We start from the raw sequence: 15,885 nt of genomic DNA on the forward strand, positions 1-15,885 counted from the left end.
ATATGGAAGTATGGGTGCTTATAAATTAGATTCATGGTAGGGTGGAATACATTGGATACTTTTTCTTCCATTCTTGAGACACTTTGCTAAGAAGACTAGGTTCCAGCTCCATCCATGTAAACATGTAAGAGGTAAAGTCTCCATCTTTCTTTAAGGTGGCATAATATTCCATGGTGTACATATACCAAAATTTATTAATCCATTCATGAGTTGATAGGCACTTGGGCTTCTTCCATGACTTAGCAATTATGAACTGGGCTATAATAAACATTCTGGTACAAATATCTTTGTTATAATATGATTTCTGGTCTTCTGGATATATACCTAGTAGAGGAATTGTAGGGTTGAATGGCAGGTTATTTTAAGATCCCTAAGTGTTTTCCAAACATCTTTCCAAAAGGAACAGATTAGTTTGCATTTCCACCAGCAATGTAGAAGTGTTCCCTTTTCTCCAAATCCATGCCTACATCTCTGGTTTTGGGATTTTGTGATGTGGGCTAACCTTAGTGGAGTGAGAAGATATCTCAAAGTAGTTTTGATTTGCATTTGTCTGATGATTAAGGATGATGAGCATTTTTTCATGTCTGTAGGCCCTGCGCCTGTCTTCAGAGAAGTTTCTCTTCAAGTCCCTTGCCCAGCCTGAGACGGGATCACTTGTTCTTTTTTTGATAATATGTTTGAGTTCTCTGTGGATTCTGGTTATTAAACCTTTGTCAGAGACATAACCTACAAATATCTTCTCCCATTCTGAGAGCTGTCTGCCTGCTTTACTTACTGTGTTCTTGGCTGTGCATAAGCATTTTAGTTTGATCAGATCCCAGTAGTGCATTTTTGATGCTGCTTCAATTGCCGGGTTGGCGGGGGGGGGGGGGTAGAGTCCTCCTCAGAAAATATTTGCCCAGACTGATTTCTTCAAGTGTTTCCCCTGCACTTTCTTCTAGTATTTTTATAGTTTTATGTCTTAAGTTTAAATCTTTAATCCAGTCAGAGTCTATCTTAGTCAATGGTGAAATGTGTGGGTCCAGTTTCAGTCTTCTACAGGTTGCCAGCCAGTTCACCCAGCACCATTTGTTAAATAGGGAATCTTTTCTCCACTGAATGTTTTTAATTGGCTTGTCAAAGATCAAATAATGGTAAGCAGCTGGGTTCATCTCTTGGTTCTCTATTCTATTTCATACATCTCCCTTTCTATTCTTGTGCCAATACCATGCTGTTTCGATCACTATCGATTTATAGTATAGTCTGAATTCTGGTACCATAATTCCTCTTGCTTTGTTTTTGTTTCTGAGTACTATCTTGGTTATTTGAGGTTTTTTTTTCTGATTTCATATAAAATGAAGTATTATTTTTTCAATATCTTTAAAGTATGACAGTGGACCCTTAATAGGGATTGCATTAAAATTGTATATTGCTTTGAGTAATATGAACATTTTAACAATGTTAATTCTTCCCAGTCATGGGCATGGTATGTTTTCCCATTTGTTAACATCTTTAGCTATTTCATTTCATAGAGTTTCATAGTTCTCCTTATAAAAATCTTTCACATTCTTCGTTATAGAAACTCCCAAATATTTCATCTTCTTTGGCAATTCTGTGAATGTAATAGAGTCTTTGACTGTTTTTTCAGCTTGACTATTGTTGGCATATAATAAAGGCTACATATTTATGAGTGTTGATTTTGTAACTTGAGACACTGCTATATTCGTTAATCACTTCTACGAGTTTTATAGTAGAATTCCTGGTGTTTTCCAGATATACAATCATATCATCTGCAAAGAGTGACCCTATATGAATACCCTTGATCACATTTTCTCGCCTAATTGTGATGGCTAAGACTTCCATTATATGCTAAATATATACCATATATATTCCATATATGTTAAAAAGCAGTGGAGACATTGGGCAACCTTGGCTGGTTCCTGATCTGAGTGGAAATTATTTCAATTTAACTCAATTCAATATGATATTGGCTGTGGGTTTGCTGTAGATGGCCTCTATCAGTTTAAGAAATGTCCCTTCTATACCAATTTTCTCAAGTGTTCTGATCATGAAAGGATGCTGGATGTTATCAAAAGCTTTTTCTGCATCAATTGAGAGAATCATATGGTCATTGCTTTTTGTTTATGTGCTGAATTATATTTATAGATTTACGTATATTGAACCAGCCTTGAGACTGTGAAATAAAACTCACTTGGTCATGGTGCATTATTTGTTTCACTCTGGATTCTGTTTGCTAGGATCTTGTTGAATATTTTCGCATCAATATTCTTTAGTGATATTGGTTTGTGATTTTTTTTCTTGTTGGGTCTTTTCCTGGTTTGGGGATCAAGGTGATGTTTGCTTCATAGAATGTGTTGGGTAATATTCCTTATTTTTCCATATTTTGGAAAAGGTTGAGTAATATAGGTACTAATTCCTCTTTAAAGGTTTGGTAGAATTCTGATGTGAAGCCATGTGGTCCCGGGCTCCTCTTTTTAGGGAGATTTTGTATGGTCGACGCTATTTCAGAACTTGATATAGGCCTGTTCAACATTTCCACTTCATTCTGGCTAAGTCTAGGCATGCTTCCAAGTATTTGTCTCTTTCATTCAGATTTTTGTATTTCTGAAAATAGAGCTTTTTATAATATTAAGGATTATTTTAATTTCTCAGTAGTCTGTTGTTATTTCGTCTTTACCATTTGTGATTGATGAAATTAGAGATTTTACACTTTTTTCCTGGTGAGGTTAGCCAAAGGTTTATCTATTTTATTGACCTTTTCAAAAAACCAACTTTTCAATTTATTGATCTGTTGTATAATCCTTTTGTTTTCAATTTCATTTAATTCTCCTCTAATTTTGGTGATTTCTTTTCTTCTGCTGTGTTTGGGATTGGAATATTCTTCCTTTTCCAGTTGCCTGAGATGTCCCATTAAGTTGTTAACTTCCTCTCTGTCCATTCTCTTGAGGAAGGCTTGCAGTAATATAAATTTCCCTCCTAGGACTGCCTTTGCAATACCCCTGAGGTTCTGATAATTTATGTATTCATTATCGTTTTTCTTCCAAAATTTTGGTAATTTCCTTCTTATTCTCATCTACAACCAAGCTATCATTCAGCATAAGGTTATTTAGCTTCCATATTTTTGTATGAGTATGCTGATTCCTTTTGTTATTTAGTTCAACTTTTGTTCCATGATGGTCTGAGATGATACTAGGAATAATTTGTATTCCTTTAAATTTGCTGAGGTTAGATTTGTGACCTAAGATGTGATCAATTTTGGAGTACATTCTGTGGGCTGATTAGAAGAATGTGTACTCAGTTTTATTAGGATGAAATGTTCTGTAGATGTCTGTTAAATCCAAATTTTGAACGGTTAAGTTTAAGTACAAAATTTCTTTGCTTAGCTTCGTTTTGGAGGATCTTTCCAACACTGCCAAGGAATTGTTAAAATCTCTGACTATTATGATGATGGGGAAAATCAAGTTGTTCATGTTTGTTAGAGTCTTATAAATTGAGACACATCTTGTTTGGGTGCATAAATGTTAATAATTGAAGTCTCATCATGTTAAGTTCTACCCTTATCAAATATGAAGTGACCATCCTTATCTTTCCTTACTTATGTTGGTTTAAAGCCTCTTGTATCTGCAAAGAAAATTGCAACACTGCTTTTTCCTGCTTTACATTTGCCTGAAATATAGATGACCATCCCTTCACCCTAAGTCTATATTTATCTTTTAAGGTAAGAGGAGATTCTTGTATGCAGCAGATATCTGGCCTATTTGTGTATTCAGTCAGCCAACCTGTGCCTCTTAGAAGGCAATTTAAGCCATTCACATTAATTGAGAATATTGATAAGCCTGGTAGAATCTGGGGTATTGAGTTTTTTGAAAGTCCAGTGGACATTTTTAATCCTTTTGCCATTGTGGAAGTTGAAATTTGATCAAAAATTTCTGAGTGAGTTTACTTTTGTGGTGGAAGATTGTGCTGGTTATTATGGAGTATAGGTCTGAGAATATCCTGGAGAGCTGGTTTAGTCATGTCAAATTTCTTCAACATGTGAATTTCATTAAAGTAATTCCTCCATCATAAATGACTCAGTTTTTCAGGGTACAGGATCCTGGGTTGAAAGTGTTTTTTTGTTTTAGGGAGATTAAAAGTTGATGACCACCCTCTTCTAGCTTGAAAAGGTTTCAGCAGAGAGATCTGCAGTCATTCTAGTATTCTTCCCCTTGTAGTTAATGGTCTTCTTACATCTTGCTGTTTTCAGAATTTTCTCCTTCATGTTAACTTTAGTGAAGTTAATTATGACGTGCCTGGATGGTGTCTTATTTCAGTTGAATTGTGCCAGTATTCTGAAATAGTCTGCTATCTGAATTTCAGAATCTCTTGGCCTATCTGGAAAGTTCTCCTTCATAATCTCATAAAGAAGAGCCTCTGTGCCTTATGAAGCAACTTAGTCACCTTCGGGGATTTCTATAAGGTGAATATTAGTTTTCTTCAAATCATCCCAGAGCTCTCTGAGAGGATGATCCGGAGTGTTCAGAAGCTTTGTCTTCAGTGTCAGAAATCCTTTCTTTTGCTTGCTCCATTCTGTTTCTGAGGGATTCCACTGTATTTCTCAGATCTTTGAGGGCTGCAAATTCTTATCTCAATGTGCAAAATCTTTGGTGATTTTGTCCTTGAATTCATTGAATTCTTGAGACAACTTTTGAAATGTTCCTTGAATTTCTAATTCCAACTTTACCTCCATTCTAGTAATCTTATTTGCAACCCAGATTCTGAATTTGATTTCTGACATCTCAGCCATTTGTTTATGAATGGGATCTTCAGTTGTATAATTTGTTGGGGGTGTTGATCTACCCTGGTTATTCATGTTACTGGAGTTTTTCTGCTGATTCCACCCCATGATTATTTTACACCATTTGGCTAGATGAGCAGATAAGGTGATGTTGGGTTGATGGGCTCCTGGAGTAGTGATTAACCAGCCATTTTCCCCAGAGCTAGGACTCGTGTCTGTACATCTTTCCCTAGAACTTTGCAAAAGACCCATACAGTGCTATGGCCTGAGACACTGGGGACGTAATTTGGTGTGGTGGGGCTAAGTGGCTCTGTCTTTTTTTCAGCTGGTCTCTGTACTACCCTAGTGAATCAGTTACTCTGGGTTGAAGTCTCAACTGTGGAGAAATATCAGCAATTAAGTCATCCTGCCTCTCATGGGCAACAACTGGAAAAGGAAAATCAAACCTTCCCACAACCACACACCCAGGGTACAACTTTGCATATAGTTCTTGGGTGATTGGTCCAGTCAGCACTCCGTCTCAAGTGGGAGAGTTCAAAATGTCTCTGGCAGCTAGATAGCAGGCATCTGCTGGCAGCTCAAGTATGATTTATTATGATGCTCCATGGAGTCAGAAGGACCCATGGCAAGTGTATTAGTCTGGGAAGTTTAATGCCTCTTTTCCCACCTTGCAGCTCTGTCACTCCCAGTCACTGGTAGCCCTGCATGGCTGTGACCCAGTTCCCTCCAAAGAGCAGATGCTCCAGGCGTTTACACCTGCTGAGTTACAGGGAGATCTATGTCTTCTTGGCCAGGCCTCCACACTCTGCCACCATCTGACAGGGGGAACGGAGGCCTGACGACCTCAGGTGGTTAATGGAAGCTGGGGCACTTCACTCAGTTCCAGCCCCACTTCTGAATGATGTTGCTGAAACTTATATTTTTGCCAAATTTATGATTCTGTCCTGGCTATATTCCCCTGTGGACCAGGTGCTGTTTGAGTTCACTGAAACTGCAACTTAGCCCCAGTGTGTGCCAGTCCCTGGAGCTGGTGTGTCTGTCTCTGCTTCAGTCTGTGTTGGGGCTGGTGCAGTTAGAGCTCACACTCAGCTCTGAGTTCCAGCTTCTGCCCACCTCCCTTTGTCTCATCTCTGATCCCCTGAGGGCCAGGTCCTTCTTAGGCTCACTTAAACAGTCTTGGCTCAGCCCCAACCTGGGAGTATGCCATCTCTGCGCACACATCTTCTATTCTCTGTCCCCACCATACCCCACCCAGGCCGGTACTGCCTCAGGCATACCCTTTACTCATGGGGCCTGCATTACCATCCTAGATCTATTTCACCAGTGTCTGCCACCAAAGAAGATGCCTGGCTTTCTCTGGTTGCCCAGAGAGACAGGGAGTGTTTCTCCAAAATATCGCCAGGGGTGTGAGCCCTATTGTTCCTGCTGCTGCTGCTCTGTGCCATGGGGCACCACCTCTTCCTGTCCCACACAGTTCCTTCAGTCCACCATCTTCTCCTCAACCCATCCCACAGAATCAGCACACACCTGCAACAGCCTATGCCCTGTCCACACCTCTGGAGAAAATTCCCAAAATTCCAGACTCCATTGGGGACAGGCTTCCAGACCTCCGGGTGAGAGTGGAGGGGAGTACTGAGACTTAAGAATTGCAGATAAGAGAATATGTACGGTTTTATATAGTTTTATGCCTGGAAGGAGAGGGCCATGGCACCCTAGTAGGGGAAGGAGGTCCAGATTTTAGAGGGTCTCTCCCATGGGATAAAATGGGAGGATGTTTGCTGCTTGTTTGTTTGTAGAAAGTATACTGTGAGCTGTTCTCAGGGGAAGGGACACCCGTCACTTGGAGATAGATTTTGTATTGGTTGTATCCTTGGGGTTGCAGCTTGCCTCAGCAGGGTCGATGTGCATTCTTCAACCTTCTCTCTTGGCTCAGCTCCAAACCATCAGCTTACTTGCTAAACGTCTGTCCTTTAATTCTCTTTCTGGATGGGAGCCTCTGTGGAAAACTGGCTCTAGTTGGCCATCTTGCCTCTGCCCACCCTCATTATGATGTTTTAAAAACTCAATTGGTTGCAGCCATGTGCCACATAATTGGGTTGGCATCAGTATAAGGTTGGCATCAGTATAAATATCTCCTGTGGTTGTAATTTATTTCATATCTTTTTCTGTACTTTTTTTTTTTTTTATAATTTTTGGCCAGTGTTGGGTTTGAACCCACCACCTCTAGCATATGGGGCCAGCACCCTACTCCTTTCAGCCACAAGCGCCGCCCTTTATTTCATATCTTAAATGCCAAAGAGCATCTGAGAGTTTTAAGCACAAATGATGGTGGGCACATCCAGGGTGCTTCTCAGCACTCTGACTCCACACAGGACCCCTGACTCAGGGAATCTGCAATCTGCAAAGTAGTAACCTCATTCTCTGGGCTTGTAATAAGAGAAGAGATCTCTCCGATATCCTTGTGATGCAGGATCAGTACTGGAAGAAGGTAATACTTTATGAACTCAAATGATCAGCCAAAAATCCATTCTACTTCCGGTGCTAAGACCAAGTACCCCTGATTTGAGATGACATGAATATTTTCCATTGCAACAGTTAAGCTAAAAGTATGTCTCACTGCCATAGTGGTATATATCTATATCTATATCTATATATCTATACATATATATATCTTCTGGCATAAAACATACCTTGAAAGAACATTGCTTATACAAGTCAAAAAATGAAGTCAAAATACAATTACAAGTAAAAAATGAAGTTGATACAAGTAAATGAGTATTTAGCTTCACATACCAGTAATATAAGTCAGATCGAGGTCGAATTCTTCTTTTGTATGTTGAGTTTTGTTTCCTGATATCTGACAGTTAAAAACATTTATTTGTAAAACATAAATCAAGATAAAAATAAAAAGATATTTGGCATATATATCAACACTTGACAGTATGTTACAAAACATAAAACATTTTTCTGAACTATAAACATATTTTGACTACTTACTGTCCTTTTGACCAGCTTCTCTTCAGGTTTCTTTTTCCAAGTTTGATAAAATGCTCGTATCATAACTACAATCCACAGTGGTCGTAATAGAACTGGCCACCTAACAGAAAATTTAAGAGATCTGTTTTTGCTTGAGAAATGAGATTTTTTTCAATATGGACTAAGTCTAAAGCAGTGGTTGCTAACCAGGGGCAATGATCCCTGCTTCTTCTGACTAGGGGATATATGGCAACATCCAGAGGCATGTTGGTTATCACAACTGCTGTCTGGGTGTATGAGGAGGGTGGTGCTATTTACATCTAGAGGACAGTAGCCAGGAATGCTGCTAAACAACATACAATAAATAGTCCTCTTCCACACAACTTCATAAGAAAGAATTATCTGGCCTAAAATGTCAATAATGCTAAAATTGAAAAGTTCTAGTCTAGAGAAATAGTAATACAATAGACACTTGGAATGTATAAATCTGCCTTTTCTGGTGTAAGACCAGCATTTGTAATTTGTCCCCATCAAAATAAATGGAAGGTCCTTGTTCAGCTTTACAATGATTAGTAACAGGGTCACTACAGCTGCTAATGCATTTCAGGTAGGCAGCAGATTGAGATACTTCCCAAGTGGGCTAGCTGGTGTCTGTCCTACCATCAGAAATTCCACAGCAGAGAACTGATGGACTGGACTAGTGCTTCTCTAACTTCAGCATGCCAAAATAAGAGTCATCTGGAAAAGGTTAATACACTCTAGATTGCTAGGTCTCAGAGATATTGATTCAGTGGGTCTGGGGTTGAACCTGGGGCATTTTTCTTGTTACATTTTTAGAAAACTTTCAAGTAATGCTGAGGTTGCTGGTCAGCATACTATATTGGCTTAAGTTATTTTCAAACAACCCCCCAAACTTATTACCTAAAATGTTTAGTTGAGGACCTGAATTGTGGTCCTGGGAAATGAAGGTACAGAGAATCCAGCTATTTGACTCATGAATAAGGTCAATGAGCCACCCAACATTTATATCCCAGTTTCGGTTTTGTCTTCAGTTTTCCTCATTTTCATAGTAAAAAAGAATAAGAGAGGGAGAGAATGCCATCACTGTCTCCTACACCTTTTAGTTTCCTGATCCCTAAGAGTTCTAACTTTGCCTTGACTTTCTTCAATTTTACCACAAGTAGACTGTAAAACTCTACTGCTACATTGATATCCATGTCACCACCTGGTTTTCTATTTGGTATGTTTTTGAAAATCATGACTGAATCACTGAAATTTTGTATATGCTCAAATTAATACTCTCTTGGCTACAGGAAACACTCAGATAGAACTTCATGTGTAAGGAATTTGTGATTGAATCACCAATGGAAATTTTGTATAAGTTAGTAGAAGAGGTGAAGTGCCCACCTTTGTATACCTCTTTGTATACTTCATTTTCTATCCAACTAACCATAACTTTTATATAAATTCCCCACTGCCCCTTAAACACCACAGTCTTTTAGTTTCAAAGTATGTGGAAATTGATCCAAACATTTCGTTTTTAAGTAGCCTATTTGGTACATAATTGGAATATTCAACCAAAAAGATTCTATAGAATAAAAGCCATGAAAAAGTAGCCTATCTGGTATAGAATCAGAATGAGAATATTCGATTAAAAATATTCTGTAGAGTAAAAGCCATGGCAAATGCAAAAAAGAGAAAAACGTGGAGAGTTAAGTTACATGTTTCATACCTGGGGATGTATCTGATGGATTTGGTGTCCTGAGCAATGTAAAAGATGTCAATTACGAGAATCGTGACTATAATGAAACCATCCAAGATTTTAAAGAGGTCAGTAAAATAACGCTGTTTTCTGTAACATAAAAAGTAAATATAAGTTCATCCCCCCCAAGAAGAAATAGAAATATTTTTAAGACCATTAATTACTCGACTCATCTCCAGTAAGAATTCTACTTTAATGAATAATTAAAAATGCATTTTCCAGATTAAGCTAAAAGAAATAATGTAACATTAACAGAAAGTTTTCAAATAGTAAATTTGTATTCAGCATTTGATACATATAGTTAATGACAAAAGCATCCATCTAGAAATTATAGTAAGACATACAGCCAAACCACTGAGCAAGAGGCAGATCTTGTCCTCATGTAGATGGGATGTTGGGCAGTACTACTGGGTAATGGAAGCCAACTATGTCACAGCCCTACAGCAGCTGGAGCAGAGCATTGTTTAAGGGAGTTTATGAGAGGGAGAAAGGACCACTATTTTAGCCAGCAAATTCACGGTTTGGCTTTGTACCCATAATGGAATTCTGATAGTTTGATATAGCCTTCCCTGGGCAGAGGTGGACTTTTATCCACCATGCCCTCCTCCAACACTGGCTCCTTTAGATATAGGCACTAGGCCTTCAGGAAATGCTGCTTCCAAGTCTAGAGCAACCCCTTTCAGGCTGTGAGCTGACAGTGGGTAACTGTCCTTGGCTCATGGCAAGAGGACAGAAAATCAGTAGGAAAGGAAACAAACTGCCTTCTGAGGTGCCTTGGAGGAAGTGAGGCTGGGGAACCTAGCTCCTGACTCCCACAGCTGTCCAGCCCCAGGGTTTGCCACCTCCCACTTTCTCAGAAAGTTGGCAAGCAGAGGAAATCAGCTGCTGCCTCCTTGTCAAGTCTCACTGATGGTGTGAGCTTGCCTCAGATGTCTGCTCCTTAATGCAAGTTTCAATTTGCACTGAGGAGGGGATGATTATTCTTAGTGAACGTATTAATTCATCAAGTAATTAATTCATGCATGTTCCTCATCATGATGTGCATGTAGACACATCGGCATCCTGGCCTCTTTGTGAAATCCCTTGAAACTTCATGTATCAGAGGAACCACCAAGAATACACATACACTGTTAGAGACTTGAGGGACATTTGCAACAATTATACTATGAAAGCACAGTCTAGGAAAAATTGGGATTTGAATTATTGCTTACCGTGGACCACACTTTTGAGGAACATTTATTTATTTTGAGACAGAGTTTCACTTTGTTGCCCCTGGTCGAGTGTCATGGTGTCATAGTTCACAGCAACCTCAGACTCTTGGGCTCAAGTGATTCTCTTGCTTCAGCCACCCGAGTAACTGGGACTACAGGTGCCCACCACAAGGCCCAGCTACTTTTAGAGACAAGGTCTTGCTCTAGCTTAGATCTGGTCTCAAGCTCATAAGCTCAGGCAATTCACCTGCCTCGGCCTCCCAGAGTGCTGGGATTACAGGCATGAGCCACTGTGCCCAACCACAGAAAATTATTTTGATAGAGGGACACATTTGGCTGGGTTGACCTGCAATTAGCAGGTCATTTTGAGATGCTTTTTATAACAGTACAAAATGTCTTTGTGTGTTGAAAAGTATTCAAACTTACCCTTCTACGAATGTTCGAGCTAATAAGTCGACAAAAAAAAATACAGCAATGCCCATAGAAACAAAGCGACATTCCATAGGGATGGAAACTTGATTCTTAAACATTAGGTCTGTAAGTACGAGAGCCACATCCAATAAGATAAGCAGAGCTCCAAATAGTCTGCAATAAATAAAGAGTGAGAATAAAGATAAAGGTGCTTTTGCCCCTATTGTTAGAATATATTTAGGCCAATGAGCAGCTACCAAAATGTCATTTAGCATTAAACTTTTCAGTGGCTGGAAAAAACTGTATTGCCTTAGAATCACAGAAAAATCATTCAGTTTTCACCCAACAGAAGCAGCAGTTGTTAGCAAATCAAAGTCCCATCAAACCACTTCCAAATACGTTATCATACTCTTTAATAGCAGTCACATCTGACTAACACTCCAAGATAGAACAGGAAATCTGAATTAGAATTTCATATGCCTGTTTGTAAATGCTTCTTAAGATTTGAGAATTTCAGGAGGAGTTTATACCAATTTCTCATAATAAAGAAAACCTCATTAATCTGGATAATTCTTAACAATTTAATAATAAGAAACAAAAGAGGGCATGACTAACATAAGCCCTTAAAAGACCACTTTGATCAGTAAGATCTTTTCATGAGTGAGATTTTCAACAAGTATGTGAGCAAATTCATAGGTGTGTCTGGCAAAGTCATGGGCACATGAGAAAGACCTCAGTGTCTTAAATAGTTACATTATTAAACTCTAAAGTGCCTCCTGAGGCTTTCTCTTACATAGTCTAAACACATTCTTCATAAATTGCTTATCTCTTTGCATAATCTATAAAGATGTATCAGTCTTCCAAGTACTTTTTTATAATTGCAACTGAAATTAAAATATTGTGAATCGGAGACAGAGCATGATGGCAGACAGGATGGATGCTTAGCCTATCTCTCTCAAATCATCAGGTGAGAGCGAGGCGGCTCTAGATATTTTACCCTTGTGGAATATTCATGCGGATAGGCAGCTAGAGTTGTGCAGCGAATTGGTGGATTGCTGTTTTTGAGGTGTAATCCAAGGCCATGGACTCTGCTGTAGAAATTTCCCCTACTGTGCCAGCGGCTGGTGGTGGCAGCCAGCCCCTCTCCCACAGAGGTCTGCAGTTCCCATTTCATGGGGAAACCTAGGTATTTGATGAAAATTTCAATGCAGTGTGGATTTCTGAGCGGAGTTTGGTGACCAGAAAGGGGAGCCGTTCAGAGCTGCAGGGGCTAGGCAGCCTGATAGAAAATTAAGGGGAAAGGATCCCACAGGAAACATACATTTTGAATGTCAGAAATGGCGGACACCTTTTCTAGGAACAACAGGTGTGATTGAATAGACCGGACCATTCCAGGCAGGGAATATTGGTGTGGATTAGCAGTTCGGGGTGTGCAGTGAACTGGCGGGTTGCTGGACTCAAAAATGAGATTCTGAGCCACGGAAACATACTGAAAGGTCTCAGCACTAGCGCCACTGAAGCAGCAGCCATTGGCAAACAGCCCCTCCCACACAGACAATACCAGTTCCCAGTTCCCGGAGAATCTGGGAGCTGAGTGGAAAGATTTGTGAAGCATGGAATCCTGCACAGAGTTTTGAGGTCAGATAGGGGGGCCATCTGGAACAGAACAGCTGAAGTTAGGCAACAGTTAGGAAACAGACATATATTGAAACTTAAAAATGGCTACAGGCCAGGTATGGTGGTTACCGTGGTAACAATGTAAACTATGAATCAGGTATAAGCCTGGGACCAACTCACAGCACTACCTGATGTCCAGAAAATATATTGCAATATAAATACATTCCTACTAAACTTGACCCCTACACCATACATATATATACACACAAGAATAATATTTTTTTAGTTGGTGCCTTTTTATTTCTTTTTTTTTCTCTCTTTTTTTCATCCTTTTATTGGAGGAATTATTGTTAATTTTTTTCCTCTTTTTAAAATTTTTTATTAATACTATTTCTTTCCTTTCTTTCTTCCTATTCTTCTCTTCTTATAGTTGCTTAGAGTGCTAGATCAGATTTTTAGAGTTTTTTTCCAATTATTTTATATCATTATTTTTGTTGTAGTTTTTGTCTGTATATTTGTGTTTCTGATTGTTCATGCATCTGTGGGCTTGTGTGTATGGTAGCCTTTTTATCTGTTTATTTGCTCATTTGGTTTCAGTGTGTTTTGGGTTTTGCTAAATCTTCAGGTCAGCTACTTTCCCTAACTCCAATTTTCACATTCAATAAGAACAAGGGAGAATGGGGGTGATGGCTGGCTGGAGCCATCTCTCAACAGAAGCTCCAGTCCAGAGGGAGAGATAACTGCCAGAAAGAACCCAACAAAGCTGAAGGAAGGGAGCCAAGCTGAGAGATGAGATAGATAATTGCTCATCTTCCCTGCTGGGGCAAGTCTCGACTCCAAAGAAACTAATTTCGGGTACAGATCTTATCCCAAAGAGGTTGTGTGGCTATCCCGTCACCTAAGAGAGTTGCTTGCTTGCTGTGTGATTTCTGCTAATGAGCGATGAACTGAGGCTCTACTTCCTCACCCCACAGGAGGGAATTGCTGGAAGTTGGGACTCCTTGTCCAGCGAGCCCCTGCTGTAAGCCCAGAAATTCCCTTGTCTGGTAGGAAGTTTGAACAAATATTTTCCCTGCCACCTTGAACTTCCTGCCTACCCCTCCCCGCTGGCCTGGCAGTCTAGAAGTCCAACCCCTGCAGAAAACAGATTGTCTGCACTTCTTGGCTAGGATCGGGCATTGCATAGACAGAAGCAGTACAGCTGTGCTGCATCTGTGAATCCAGTAACTGTACAGAAAGACATAGAGGGAAAGGTGACTGACTTGGCCCAGGTAAAGTGTATCTCAGCAGCAGACAGAGGCTTGGGTTTCTGCACTGCCGGTGGAGGCTCGGAAACTCCTGAGGTGCATGAACCCAAGAGTAGACACCTCCCACCCAACATCAGCATTAATAGAGTGATCCTGCTGGGGTATAATTCTGGAAAGTCATCTCCCCAACTCTATTGCCTGCCAGAGGGAACCAGACTTCACCCTGTAGGGATACCAGAGCTGCAGAACAGTGGCAACAAAGGTGCACTTGCTGAGGGAGAAATTCTTTTGCTGTCTGGATATCCTCAAGTTTAGATTGAGCTCAGGTGGAACTTTCTTCAGCTGCCATTGAGCATCTGAGGCAGGCGGACCTCAGTTTCCCCTGCTGTATGGTGACAGACTGTGGTATCCATGCGAAGGAGGAGGCAGTGTCCTTATTTTGACTCTGGCAGGCACATAGCCTTGGCACATTTGCTTTTTGGACAAAACTGGGCCATCAAAACTGGGTTAACAGAGACTACTGGTGGGGCTACCAGAGACTGGGGTGACCAGAGTCTGGTGGTGAAGGGTGAGCAAGGTGGGGAAAGAGGCATCAACCCCCTTGCTCCAAATATCCTACTGGATGGACCTTTCTGACTCCTTGGAGCACCAGAGGCACTCAAACCACACTTGAGCTACCAGTACTCACCTAATGTCTAGTTGCTGGAGATCTTTGAACTCTCCAGCTAGAGAGTGGGTGCTGTTTGGGACAATTGGTTTGGAATTCTTGAACTGGACAAATCACCTGAGGACCTGCCAAGGTGGTACCCAGTTTTTCTGTAGTGGGAAGGTTTTATTGTCCTCTTCCAGGTATTACTGGTGGGGGAAGTGATGACCTAGTTGCTTGTGTTTCTCCAAATCTGAGACTGCAATCCAGAGTCATTTATTCACTAGGACTGGACAGAGATCGGCTGAATACAAGACAGAACCACCTACCCCCACCACACCAAGCAGGCCTCTAAAGTCACAGACTGTAGTACTGTACAAGCCTTTTGCAAAGTTATAGAGGAAAAGCTGCAGTGAACAGTCCCAGTTCCTAGGTGAAGGGCTGGTCAACCACCACCCCAGAAGTCTCCAATCCAATTTCACCTTACCTGCTTATCTAGGTAAACACTGAAAAACAATCATGCGGCAGAATCAGCAAAAAACCTCTGGCAACATGAATAACCAGAACAGTTCAACTCCCCGAAGGAATGACAAACCAGCCAAACCAGAGGATCCCACTCACAAACAAATGGCTGAGATGTCCAAAATCAAATTTAGAATTTGGATTGCAAATAAGATCAACAGAATGGAAGTAAATATGGATTTAGAAATTGTAGGATTAATTCAGAAGATGTCTCAAGAATTCAATGAATTCAAAGACAAAATTATCAAAGATTTAGACACATTGAGAAAAGAAGTTGCAGCCTTACATGATATGAGAAATATGGTAGAATCCCTCAGGAACAGAATGGAACAGGCAGAAGAAAGGATTTCCAACATTGAACACAAAGCTTTTGAACAATCCCAAATGCTCAAAGAGGAAGAGAAGTGGACAGCAAAAACAGATCATTCTCTCAGAGAGCTCTGGGATAATTCAAAGACAACTAATATTTGCCTTATAGGGATCCCTGAAGGTGATGAAGTAGCTTCACAAAGCACAGAGGCTCTTCCTCAGGAGATTATGAAAGAGAACTTTCCAGACATGCCAAGAGATCCTGAAATCCAGATAGCAGGCAGTTTCAGAACCCAGCATGACTCTACCCGAATAAGACATCCCCCAGGCACAGCATAATTAACTTCACTAAAGTTAATAGGAAGGAGAAAATCCTGAAGGCAGCCAGACATAAAAGTACAATAACC

At 40.3% G+C, this 15,885-nt stretch overlaps 1 protein-coding gene across 1 annotated transcript in view; it reads right to left on the reverse strand.

Annotated features, from left to right (window-relative positions):
* Positions 1-15,885, reverse strand: part of LOC128566484 (phosphatidylinositol 3,4,5-trisphosphate 3-phosphatase TPTE2-like) — an 87,954-nt gene that overhangs the window by 55,944 nt on the left and 16,125 nt on the right. The window contains exons 5-8 of the mRNA XM_053563329.1: positions 11,153-11,311; positions 9,486-9,605; positions 7,775-7,874; positions 7,571-7,634 (exon numbers count right to left, since the gene is read on the reverse strand). Coding sequence (XP_053419304.1) covers positions 7,571-7,634; positions 7,775-7,874; positions 9,486-9,605; positions 11,153-11,311 — 443 coding nt within the window. The remainder of the gene's footprint in view (positions 1-7,570; positions 7,635-7,774; positions 7,875-9,485; positions 9,606-11,152; positions 11,312-15,885) is intronic.

Source organism: Nycticebus coucang, chromosome 15 (genome assembly GCF_027406575.1).
Source record: "Nycticebus coucang isolate mNycCou1 chromosome 15, mNycCou1.pri, whole genome shotgun sequence".
Lineage (NCBI taxonomy): Eukaryota > Metazoa > Chordata > Mammalia > Primates > Lorisidae > Nycticebus > Nycticebus coucang.